Here is a 13,116-nt window from a genome sequence, read left to right as displayed (position 1 = left end):
TATTTATATACATATACATATTTATATACATATACATATACATATACATATTTATATACATATACATATTTATATACATATACATATACATATTTATATACATATACATATTTATATACATATGTATATTTATATACATATACATATTTATATACATATACATATACATATACATATTTATATACATATGTATATTTATATATATATAGTGCATTCAGAAAGTATTCAGACCCCTTCACTTTTTTCACATTTTGTTATGTGGCAGCCTTATGCTAAAATCGTTTAAATTCATTTTTCCCCTCATCAATTTACACTCAATACCCTATAATGACAAAGAGAAAACAGGATTTTAGAAAGTTTTGCAAATTTATTAAAAAGAAAAAACTGAAATATCACATTGACATAAGTATTCATACCCTTTGCTATGACACTTGAAATTTAGCTCAGGTGCCTCCCATTTCTCTTGATCATCTTTGAGATGTTTCTACACCTTGATTGGAGTCCACCTGTGGTAAATTCAATTGATTGGACATGATTTGGAAAGGCACGCACCTGTCTATATAAGGTCTCACAGCTGACAATGCATATCAGAGCACAAACCAAGCCATGAGGTCGAAGGAACTGCCTGTAGAGCTCAGAGACAGGATTGTGTCGAGGCACAGATTTGCCTCGATGTCGATGTCGATGCATCTACTGTTCATATACATATACATACATACATATACATAAATGCACATACATATATATATTTTTTTTATAAATAATAATAATAAAAAATTTATATATATCTGTGTGTGTGTATGTGTGTGTTTGTGTGTGTGTGTGTGTGTGTGTCCTGGATCTATCTGACTTCAGCTGCCTTGCTGTTTCTGCAGTAGAAGGCCCAGATCAATATAATCTCTCCTTGATGGAGCCTGTGTCCTTCCTTTTCAGTCAGTTCCATTGTTGAAGGTCATCATGAATTACTATGGGAGTCAATGTGACCCTTCTCCTGTAATTCAAGATGAAAATGGATGTAATTAAAGATGTGTGCAGTGTGTAGGTGTGTATGTATTAATAACTATATATCGATGGAGAAATATACGATTTGACATTGAATTCGATTTTGTGTACAGTAGAATATGTGGAATACAGTACGAGGACGAAGAAGCAATGGATGAGGACGAGGTGTAAGAGTGTTAACCATCGTGCAGCGAACTCACCGTGCACGGCTACCTGCGAATAGATGACGTCACGATCGAGGTGGATCCCTGATGGCCGTTCGCTCGTTCGTTCCTTCAAGCCAACGGAGACATTTTGAACACGCACAGGAAGGGCAAGTTGCGGTTTTATTTGGATAGAAATATCTGATTATTTTTAGCTTGATTGACCTTCCGAAGCTCTGCCCTTGTGGCTCGGCGAATATCATTTAATCTCCCGCCAATTCCCTTTATGTTCCCGCACAATGCGTCACGCCGCCTTTGCACCTATTGCTATTACGTCATAAAACGGAGCAAGCTTGCGACTCACGGATAAGGTACCAGTGCTATAATTTTATCACAAAGCAATAATTTTCTGATAAATTGATAAACAGTAACATTAAGAGCATACCAGGTCACCAGCTACCGGTATATGTTTCTGCAAACTGTTAACAAAAAAACAAAAATCTAAAGTTTTTAATTTCAAATCGATGCCAAAGGGAATCGATAAATACCCCCGATAGCTCTACTCCGCCCCTTCCATTTTCTAATCCAATCAAAACATGCGGCGCCCTCAGTTAAAAGCCCAAAGGCTTCCCGAGATTAAGCCAATAGGCTGGTCTGATGCTCGTCACGTGGCCTCGCAGCCCCGCCTACGGCTTTTTCTCCGTGATTCTGACGTCATACAGGAGAGCTCGCGCTCTCCGCAGCGACGACCTACACGTGTCTCCTTCATACATTTGATCTCGCGCGAAATCAACGTCGTGTATCAATGTCCGTTCCGTCGTGCAGTTCTCGGGAGTTTAAAGTTATTTTCGTTTGTAAACCTGCGGAGAACAAAGACACAATAGTTAATGTGAACATTACCATTGGTTAATACAGTACTATCACGTGATCAATTCGACACTGCTGTTCTGAACAATACTTTGATTCGAAGATCTCGTCATATTTTAATGACGTAATCGCTCGTCATTTCCTTTCATTGAATGGCTAATTTGTTCGGTTTCACATGTTTATAAACTTGTATTAATCATGGGTCCTCTGAAGAGGATTCCTTGGTTTAGGATGAGGTTAAGCTTTTGTTTTGCCAGTTTTAGCTCTTCTTTTTACCTGCCACCTGGGTCTACAAGAGCTGTGCATGGTTGTTGCTGTGGTTCTTGTTGGAGGTCGATTTTTGAAACGTGCACCCATTGGTCGGACAGCTGCTGGGCCACACCCATATTTTTTTGCTTGACTCCACCCACCATGGAATCCTGGTGTTGGCTTAATGGTTGGGATGGCTGAGTTGGGATCTTTGGCTCCTGAATTCGAATCCTGGTCAGCCATTGAATTAACACCACCCAGCGGGCACACGACGTTGTTTCAACGTCGAATAACGGTTGGAATGAGGTCGCGACGTCGGACAACCAAAACCCAACCTGAGACCAAAACCCGGCAGTCATGCAACGTTGTTTCACCGTTGGCAACTTGGCTTGATTTTTTAATCGAATAAATGACATTGTTTCAATGTTGGTTGTTCGACCCCACATCGACGTTGAAAGTGTGACGTTGTTTCGACGTTGTTAGGATTGTTACGACGTTTATTCAACATTGGAAAAATGACGTTGATCCAATTTGCAAATCCAACTCGTTTTCAACCTCGGGTCAACGTCGAATCTTGACGTTCATTCAACGTGGATCCAATGTCTGTGTGCCTACTGGGCAGGTGGTGTTGACTCTGCCTGTCATCCTATGAAGGTCGGTTAAATGAGTAGAAGTGCACTTAGAATTTCATATCTGGTGCAGAGTAGTGGCAATTCCTCCCCCCCCCCCGCCCCACCCCCACCCCCACCCCCACCCCCACCCCCACCCAACATATAGTTTACCCACCATGACACTCAGACAAAATAATATTGCCATCATCTTGGTTTTCTAGTGGGCCTAAGACATCAGGCATGCAGGCCTCTGCTGATTATACACCGCCTGGTTTTGTTGTGTCAGATTTCCATTGGCTTTGTTGGGTCAACTGTTATTCACGATGAGGGACCCCAAAAAAATCCATTCAATGTCCAATGAAAGTTACTAGTACAGTTTAATCAGCCTGTCAGCACGCTCAGTATTCCCTTCCACAAAAGTAAAAAATAGCATTGTGTAATTTTTGAACGATCCCATATTAGGATTAAATAATCCGTGACCGTGTGATGAATCGGCTCATTCTGATATAACCGTGGCGGAGGCTGACATGGATGACAGGTGTCAAGTTAATCTTATAATAGCGCATTAAATGTGTGTTTCCCAATCGGCCCGTTACGGCATTTTGTCGCCGGTTACGACCACAGTGCGTCGGTCATTCTTGGTCTTTGTAGCCCTTCACATTTAGTGGCTCTCAGCCTTGTTGAGGGCAAATTTCAATAAAATAGAGACAGACAGCAGTCTTATTGTGCCGTCTGGGTAAACACTAAAACGTGGCATACAGGGATTGGCAGGGGCTCAGTCAGTGAGCCTGTCTCAAGGTATAGCTATAAGGTAAAGAAGAGGTAACTTCTCACATGACTCTGGGGCGGCATAGACAACCGTACTTGGTTAATCTCGAGAATATTGGATTTGAATGACAACAGCCAAAGGTTTCTCGCGTAATCACGTAGAACTGTGTGTGTTTGCAGCTGAAAGTTAGGAATCAAAGTCCAGATGCACACGATTTATTTAAACTTGTTTTTTATTTGGTCGGGTTGGGGGACGAAGACTGTTGTCGGGTGATGAACAAACATCGACAATGTACCCCTGTATCCACAATACTTCCAGGTACCTATGTAATTCTAGTTTAAACCTATCTATAGCTACCTTGCATGTGTGGACTATCTTTCCAGGCGTACCATGTCCTGCGTTGACTACTCTGGATGAAGTAACTCTCCTCTTTTCTTTTTTTTACTATATCACTGTGTTCCCTTGTGCTATCATTGTTACTTCTGCTGAAAAATATTCTACTAGTATTTGGTCTACACCTCTCATTATCTTAAACATCTCTATAAGATTAAACATCTCTGAGATTTTTGTCAACATAGAGAAGCAGACTGAGAATGGTGGGGAAACGAGGAAGGAAAGCAACGGGTCTGTGGGCCTAGCATTTTTGCTGGCGAAAGAGATTTTCAAGTCTGCTAAAAATGTGTCCCTCACTGGGCCACACAAAGCTGGTAGGCCCGATTGCTCCCACGCCACCCGCCATCACCTTTCCCATGAAGATGTACCGCCCACCTGTGAGAGAAAGGGAAGAGCCGAGTCACAAGTAAGAACAGATGGAGGTCATAGGAGAGTTAACAAATATTGGATTAAACTGCCATGTTTATAATTCAATAGCTATTCCAGAATATGACAATGGAATTATTTTACGAACAATGCATCATGAAGCTAGCGAAGAGAAGAATCCAAAACTATAATTATGTGATTGTGCATTTTGGTGTCTTTTTGAATCTCGGATTATGTCATGACCTGATTCGAGATGGGGACAGGCAGGGCAAGCGGTTTGTAGGGTGCTGCTCATTGCCTCTCCAACCCGCCTCACAAGCAGACTTCCGGTTTTAAAGAGCCTGATGTCTCGCAGATCAATTGCTCTTCCTGGTCCGCGTCGTCGCACCCATGACACTGTACCAACAATCACTGAGAAAACAGATGGATATGCAATGCAATTAATCACCGATTGCAAGGGTTTTTTTTTTTGGTTTTTTTTTGTATACAAGATCGAGGCTCGTGAAAGAGCGAACATTAATCACACAGAAAGACAAACAGACACACAAAACAAATAACATCGGGAGCGGTAGACAAGATGGGGAGAGAGGGGGAAGGACACAAACACAACATTTGAGAGCAGGGACCGAGAGACATGGAGACATTGAGAGAACTGTGGGAGGGAGAGGGCTTTGGGGGGAAGGCATGGGAAGGGGGGGGGGAGTGGGAGAGGTATAAAACATATGGACACTGCCAAGACTTCCAGGAAAGAAGTTGGAATTTCAAACAAGGTGTATCTGGGGTGAATTAGTGGGGGTAGAAAAGATCAAGGTTTTGGATGGGGGAAGATAAGAGATGGTGGTGAACAGCTGTTTTGAAGACCTGGAGGGAGGAGTGTGATTGAAGTGAGTGTGGGAGTTTGTTCCAGAGGCGGGAGAAAAGAGGAATGAAAGAGTGAAGGTGAGCAGAGAGCCGAGATTTCGGCAGTTTAACCATCAGAGGGTGGCTGGCAGATCTTGTGCGACCTGTAGGAATATTTGGGGGACAGAGCACAGAGAGAGCTGGGGGAGCAAGGCCGGAGAGGAGTCGGTAGAAGACAGAAAGACCACCTACCTGCCTGCGGTGAGTGAGTGAAAGGCCCTCAGAGATAGCTTCATCGCGGGAGATTCCAATGATTCTGAAAGCTTTGGATTCAACAGCGTGAAGCCGAGCCAGGTGTGAGGCAGGAGCACCAGCCCATAGGGGAGAACAGTATTCCATTGAGCTGCGGATGAAAGCCTTGTATGTGGTGAGGAGCTCAGGTGTGCCTAGGAAGGACTTCGCACGATGGAGGATGCCCAGTCGGCGACTGGCTTTGGAGGCCAGCTTGGAAATGTGGTTTTCCCAAGAAAGATCATGGCAGATGGTGAGACCCAAAAGCTTGAGCGACAGAACTTCTTGGAGAGGATTGTTGAGAAAGTAGATGGGAGGGTTGTCCAGTCGATCTTTTCGGAGAGACATAGTAAGAGTGTGAGATTTGTCAGGATTGAAAGACATGTTCCACATGTTTAACCAGTCTGTGATTTTGTCCAGGTCTTCAGAGAGTGAGGAGGCTGCAGACTGCCGATCTGAGGGAAGAGGAATGGAGCGGCAGAGAGTGGAGTCATCAGCAAAGAGATACAGAGGATTTTCCAGAGAGTCGGAGAGATCATTGATAAAGACCAGAAAAAGCACAGGGCCCAGCACACTGCCTTGGGGAACTCCAGCCTGAACGGGAAGGGGAGATGAGAGAAATCCATTCAGGGCCACACGTTGACTACGACCAGAGAGGAAGTCCGCAAGCCATGCATGGAGATTTCCATGGATACCATAGGAGGAGAGTTTGGTGAGCAGAGCTGGGTGCCAGACCGTATCAAAGGCACGTGATATGTCAAGGGAGACAGCTCTGATTTCCTGTTTGGCATTGAGGACCTCCATCCATTGTTGAGACAGCAGAAGCAGCATGTCCAGAGTAGAGTGACCTGGTCTGAAACCAAATTGATGATCAGAGATCAAGCCATTGGAGAAGAGGAAAGATTTCATATCCGAAGCAATGATGGATTCCATGACTTTGCTGATAATTGGGAGCAGGCTGATTGGTCTGTAGTTGCAAGGATCTGTTTTTGCACCTTTTTTGTGTAAAGCGGTAATGTTTGCTGATTTCCAGGATGCTGGCAGATGACCTTGAGCAAAAGATAGGGTGAAAAGAACAGAGAGAGGGTGAGATAGAGCGGCAGAGCAGGATTTTAGGACCCGTGGGCTGATGCCATCAAGGGTTTAATGAAATTGAAGCGCGGTGCTACGCGCGCGACTTGCTACCAAGGAGGAAGCGGACAACGCGGTTAAACAAAAGTGTCTTTATTGACTAGAGGTCACTGTAGCACTGGCGCGCTCCGGGCTGCGCGCCCAGTGTACATCCTGAGGCCACGCCTACCCCTCGGGCGTGGCTGCCGCCCACTTGGTGCGCGGAATGATGTCACCACGCCAGTGGGCTTTCATGTCTGCCACACGCGCCCCCCCCAGAATTCCCGCGCACCTGGAGGGCCAATTTGCGGGGCAAACGGATGACCCGGCCGAAGTGCCCTCTGGCGACCGGTGGCGTCCGGGGTGCAGGGATGCCAGCTGGGATGCCCCCGGCTGTACCCGGGATGGGTGCCGGACCGGGGGGCGGCATGCCGGCGGTGCTGGGCGGTGCTGGGGGTCCTCCCGCCGGGGGGCGGCCCCGACGCGGAGGCCGAGCCACCGGCGGTGGGTGGTCCACGTCGAGGTGGGCCGGCTTGAGTCGATCCACCGAGACGTGGTCGGGAGTACCGCCGATGTCCAAGGTGAAGAATTTCACCCCGGTCTCCAGCACGCGGAAAGGCCCGTCGTAAGGGGGCCGCAGTGGTGTCCGGTGGGCGTCGTGCCGGACGAAGACATACTCCGCGGTGCGAAGCTCCGGGGCGACGTGCGTGGGTGGGTGCCCGTGGTGCGCCGTCGGCACCGGAGCGAACCTCCGGGCGGTCTCCTGCAGCGCGGAGCGCTCCTGCGCCGCGGACCAAGGTGCCGTGGGGTCAGGGAGGAACTCGCCCGGCACCCGCAGCGGTTGTCCAAAGACCAACTCCGCCGCGGATGCGCACAGGTCCTCCTTGGGCGCCGTCCGGAGGCCCAGCAGGACCCAGGGGAGCCTGTCGACCCAGCCGCCGTCGCGGAGGGTCGCCCGGAGCGCGGCCTTCAACGAGCGGTGGAACCGCTCGCACAGGCCGTTAGCCTGGGGGTGGTAGGCCGTGGTGCGGTGCAGCTGGACCCTGAGCCCCCGCGCGACCGCCCCCCAGAGCTCCGAGGTGAACTGGGGGCCGCAGTCGGACGAGATGTCCGAGGGGGCGCCAAACCGGGCGACCCAGGTGGCGATGAACGCCTGCACGACGTCCGCCGCCGTCGTTGAGGCCAAAGGCACGACGTCCGGCCACCGGGTGGTGCGGTCCATCATGGTCAGGACGTGGGTGAAACCCCGCGAGGGGGCCAGAGGTCCCACCAGGTCCACGTGAACGTGGTCAAACCGACGTTCCGGCACCGCAAACGGGGCCAATGGGGCCTGGGTGTGTCTGTGCACCTTCGCACGCTGGCACGCGAGGCACGTCCTGGCCCAGCCGCGGACGGCCTTCCGGAGGCCATGCCAGACAAACTTGTCGGCGATCAACCTCTGGGAGGCCCTCGTGCCCGGGTGGGACAGGCCGTGGATGGAGTCGAAAATCCGGCGCTGCCAGCCCGCGGGCACGATGGGGCGAGCCCGCCCGAGGGAGACGTCGCACCAGAGGGCCGTGCCCGCGCCATTGAATGGCACCTCGGTGACGCAGAGGCCCGTAACTGCGGTCCACAAGGCCTGGACGTTGGGGTCGGCGGCCTGGTCCGCCGCCATCCGGGCATAGTCGATGCCGAGGTGGACCGCGTGGGCAACGGACCGGGAAAGGCAATCCGCCACCGGGTTGTCCTTCCACGCGACGTGCCGGATGTCCGTCGTGTATTCGGACACGGCCGAGAGGTGATGCTGCTGCCGGGCCGACCACGGCTCGGCGACCTTGCCCATCGCGAACACCAGTGGCTTGTGGTCGATGAAGGCCATGAACGCACGGCCCTCGAGCAGATGGCGGAAGTGCCTGACCGCCAGGTGGAGCCCGAGCAACTCGCGGTCGAAGGTACTGTACCGGCGTTCGGGCGGGCGAAGCTGCCGGCTGAAGAACGCCAGCGGTTGCCAGGCACCACACACCCATTGCTCGTGCACCGCGCCCACCGCGTAGTCCGAAGCGTCGGTGGTGAGGGCGATCGGTGCATCGGGCGCCGGGTGCGCGAGCATGGTGGCGTTAGCCAAGGCGAGCTTCACGCCCACGAACGCCGCGTCCATCTGCTCGGTCCAGGTGATGTCACCTTTGCCCGGCTTCCCCCGGAAGGCCTCGTGCAGGGGGCGCAGGAGCTGGGCGATGCGGGGCAGGAACCGATGGTAAACGTTTACCATGCCCAGGAACTCCTGGAGCCCCCTGATCGTGCGGGGGCACGGAAACCCTTTCACTGCCTCCACCTTGGCCGGTAGGGGGACGGCCCCGTGCCTGGTGACGCGTTGCCCCAAAAGTCGATTTCGGCGACACCAAACCGGCACTTGGCGGGGTTCACGATCAGGCCGTGCTGGCCCAGACGTTCGAAGAGCGTGCGGAGATGGTGTAGGTTCTCTTCGTGGGACGCGCTTGCGACGAGGATGTCGTCCAGGTATACGTACACAAAATCCAAGTCGCGCAAGACGCTGTCCATGAGGCGCTGGAACGCTTGAGCCGCATTCTTCAAACCGAAGGGCATCCGAAGAAATTCGAAAAGACCGAACGGAGTGATGACAGCCGTCTTCGGGATGTCCTCCGGCCTGACGGGTACCTGGTGGTAACCGCGTATGAGGTCCACCTACGAGAAGAAGGACATATTCGCCAAGCGGGCGGAAAAGTCCTGAATATGGGGGACGGGGTAGCGGTCGGGGGTGGTGGCGTCGTTGAGACGGCGGTAGTCCCCGCACGGTCGCCATCCCCTGCCGGGCTTGGGCACGATGTGGAGCGGCGACGCCCAAGTGCTCTCGGAGCGCCGCACGATGCCGAGCCGCTCCAGCATAGCAAACTCCGCTTTCGCTACCGCGAGCTTCGTCGGCTCGAGGCGGCGTGCCCGGGCGTAGACCGGTGGCCCGGCGGTGGGGATGTGATGTTCCACCCCGTGCTTGACGGTCCCCGCCGAGAAGGTGGGCCTCGTGAGGGCCGGGAAACCCGCGAGGAGGCGGGTGAATTCGTTCGCTGCCGGAAGCGTGCAGATGAACCTGGCCGGAACGGAACCGCTCAGCAAGCCGCTCGGCGAGCCGCTCGATGAGCCGCTCAGTGAGCTGCTCAACGAGGCGGGCAGCGCGCACGTGAGCGAGCTGAACGTCTCAGCCTGGACAAGCCTTCTGTGCTTGACGTCGACCAACAGGCCATTGGCACAGAGGAAGTCCGCGCCGAGCAGTGCCATAGGCACGTCGGCAGTGACGAACGACCACCGGAAAACCTGCCCTCCGAACCGCAGAGAAAGGCAGCGTTTTCCGTACGTGCGAATGGGCGTACCGTTGGCGGCAAGCAGCGCGGGGCCCTGGCCCGCGGACTGCTTGTCGGACGTACCGGCGGGAACGACACTCACCTGCGCTCCCGTGTCGCACAGGTAACGGTGCCCGGATAAGGTGTCCGTTATGTATAGGAGGCTGTTTAATCGGCCGGCGCTCAGTGCCACTACCGAGGGCCGGCCCGGGCGTTTCCCGACCTGCCGAATGAGCACGGCGGGCGACATTGCCGAGCCTCGTGGCCGAACCTAGCGTGGAAATGGCACCAGGTTTGTGGCGAAGCCGGAGGCCGCGGTTTCCGCGGTGGTGGTGGGCGGGGCGTGGCGGCCGCCACGAGGCGCCCCTCGGAGCAGGGGTGGGTACCCGCAGGAGGTTCGGGCTCGGGAGCCGCTACGGCCGCACCGAAACTCGCCCGCGTGTCCAAAGCCGCGTAGAACTTGTCGGCCGCGAACTCACGGGGTTCCGTTGTCGCGGAACCGGCCAACGCGAGGCGGACTCGTGCCGGCAGCTGGCGTCGAAATAATGCCCGGAATAGAGCGTTCGGGGTTTCGTCGCCCATGAGCGACAGCATGTGGTCCATTCGGACCGATGGTCGTGTGTCACCGAGCTCGGGAAGGTCCAAGAGGCGATCGGCCCGTGCATCCACGGTGAGGATGAACGTGGCGAGGAGGAGACGCTTGATCGCCCCGTACCTGTCGTGGGCCGGTGGGTTCCTCAGGACCGACACGACGTGGGCGGCCGCGCCGGCCCCGAGGGAGGCGACCACGTGGCAGTAGCGTGTCTCATCCGCCGTGATGCGTCGAAGCCTGAACTGGGCTTCGGCCTGCAGGAACCAGATCTCCGCTTGAGCTTCCCAGAACTCGGGGAGCTTTATCGCTACCGCGTTGGTTGCCATGGCTGTGGCGGGTTCGGGTGGTCAGTGACGGCTGACCAAAACGTCGGAGTCACCAATGAAGCGTGGTGCTACGCGCGCGACTTGCTACCAAGGAGGAAGCGGACAACGCGGTTAAACAAAAGTGTCTTTATTGACAAGAGGTCACTGTAGCACTGGCGCGCTCCGGGCTGCGCGCCCAGTGTATATCCTGAGGCCACGCCTACCCCTCGGGCGTGGCCGCCGCCCACTTGGTGCGCGGAATGATGTCACCACGCCAGTGGGCTTTCGTGTCCGCCACAAAATCAACGTTTTCCTGGATATCTTGGGCATTCAATCCAGTATGGAATCCTGCTCTGCTTGTCGAGCCCACTGCCAGTGGCACACAAGGCTGCTCTCCTTTCTGGATTTTTTTTTTAAATCTTCCTCCACTTGCACAATCAACGTGTTGCCAGAAATGGAACCCTCTGCTCTCCCAGGGGAGGCTTGAGTACCTCATGACAGTATCTTGAACTCATTCTTGTTCGTCGTCTGCATAAACGATGTCTGACTCTCTCAAAACCCTCTTAATTTTACAGATCCCTTCACATTATGTCATCCAGTACCCCCATCCCACTGACAGACAATGTCATTCTGTCATTTTGTACTGATCTGGATTTTTTAGGAGAGAGAGGAGGCAAACACCAACAGCAGAGTAGAAGGCCAAGATAGAGGAAGACTTGGACAAACAGAGGGTTCGGGAGGAATGGGTGGCAAGAGAGGATGTACGGTGTGGACAAGATGAATACAGAAGAAAACTAACTCCAAGGAGGGAAAACTGGAAATTTGGATGGAGGAGGGATTTGAGTGGGTCAACGATGGCAGAAAAGATCATGGTTTTGGATTGGGGATGATCTGAGATGGTGGTGAACAGCTGTCTTGAAGACCTGGAGGGAAGGATGAGATTGAAGAGACTTTGGAAGTTGATTCCACAGGTGTGGAAAAAAAACAACAAGAACGAATGAGTGGAGGTGAACAGTGATCCTGGATTTAGGTAGTTTCACCATCAGGGGATTAATGGTGGACTGTGTGTGCCCTGCAGAAACCTGAAGGCCAAAGCACAGAAGGAGTAGAGGGTGTAAGACCAGAAAGGACGTGGTAGAAGACGGGGAGACTATCGACCTGTCTGTGATGGTGAAATGATCAGCCCATAGACTCAGCTTCAATGTGGGAGATTCCAATGATCTTTAAGGCCTGATGCATAACGTCAAGCTAAGCAAGGTGTGAGACAAGGGAGCCAGCCTAGAGGGGACAGCAGTACTCAATCAAGTTGAGGATGAAAGCGTTGTAGGTGGATAGGAGTTCAGTTATGCCGAGGAAGGACTTTGTATGCCGGAGGATGCCCAAGAAAGATCATGGCTGACAGTGAGACCCACGAGTTTGAATGACTGTACTTCCTCATGAAGGTTGATGGGGGAGGGGTTTCCCGACAGTCCTTTCAGAGAGTGCGAGATTTGTCAGGATTGAAAGACTTATTCCAAGTGTTTGATCAGCTTGTGATTTTTTTTTCTAGGTCTGAAGAGAGGGAAGAAGCTGACAGCCTTCCTGTCTTAAGGATGAGGGATGTCACGGCAGAGGGTGGAGTCATCAGCAAATCGATAAAGGGGATTTTGCAGAGTCAGATAGATCATTGATGAAGATGAGGAATAGGATTGGGCCCAGAACACTGCATTTAGTCTAGTCAAATTTCTGGGAAACGTGAATTCATGAGGCATTTTTGAGTAAAAGCAAGCAAACCACTTTTTCTGGGGTAGTTTTTCGTGCTGAATACGAATCTGTTGTTTGCCAAGCCCAAAAATGCGTAATTAGGTCACTAATCAAGGTCAAAGGTCAATGAGTGCAAAATTCAAAATTTTTGAAAAAATGTTTTATTTTACATCACCTATCTGTACATTTCAATTATTTTACAGTATTTTGTCTGGTAAGGTTACTACAGCTTTTCACAATTATGAAAGTAAAGGGAATTGTGAAGGGAAAAAATCAGATTTTTGTGAATATATCCGTAATGAAGCAACTTTTCGTTTTTTGACATACTGTTTTAATTCACTTGAATTGTTGCCTTAAATACCATCAGTGAAGTGGTTTACCTGAGTCCTATATATTAGCAAGATTGTTTTCTACACTAAATGTCAATATTTGACTAATTAGCCACTTAATTAAGGCTAACGGTCACAAGGCGCAAAGTGCACTTACATGGCACAAGGCGCAAA

At 51.6% G+C, this 13,116-nt stretch overlaps 2 protein-coding genes across 3 annotated transcripts in view; both read right to left on the bottom strand.

Annotated features, from left to right (window-relative positions):
* PAQR9 (progestin and adipoQ receptor family member 9) overlaps positions 1-1,479 on the bottom strand; it is a 47,759-nt gene extending 46,280 nt beyond the window's left edge. Inside the window, exon 1 of the mRNA XM_078767551.1 lies at positions 1,203-1,479. The gene's annotated coding sequence lies outside the window, so the exon portion shown is untranslated. The remainder of the gene's footprint in view (positions 1-1,202) is intronic.
* A 2,361-nt stretch (positions 1,480-3,840) lies between these two features.
* LOC137415452 (procollagen C-endopeptidase enhancer 2-like) overlaps positions 3,841-13,116 on the bottom strand; it is a 40,546-nt gene continuing 31,270 nt past the window's right edge. For both annotated transcript variants that reach the window (XM_078767107.1, XM_078767108.1), the window contains exons 8-9: positions 4,644-4,811; positions 3,841-4,409 (exon numbers count right to left, since the gene is read on the bottom strand). In XM_078767107.1, the coding sequence (XP_078623233.1) occupies positions 4,276-4,409; positions 4,644-4,811 (302 nt within the window). In that variant the 3' untranslated portion in view covers positions 3,841-4,275. The remainder of the gene's footprint in view (positions 4,410-4,643; positions 4,812-13,116) is intronic.

The sequence above is a fragment of the Myxine glutinosa genome, chromosome 13 (genome assembly GCF_964187855.1).
Source record: "Myxine glutinosa chromosome 13, kmMyxGlut1.1, whole genome shotgun sequence".
NCBI classification, from domain to species: domain Eukaryota; kingdom Metazoa; phylum Chordata; class Myxini; order Myxiniformes; family Myxinidae; genus Myxine; species Myxine glutinosa.
Note: the sequence above shows the minus strand (reverse complement) of the source record. Positions and strands in the feature narration are given on the sequence as shown.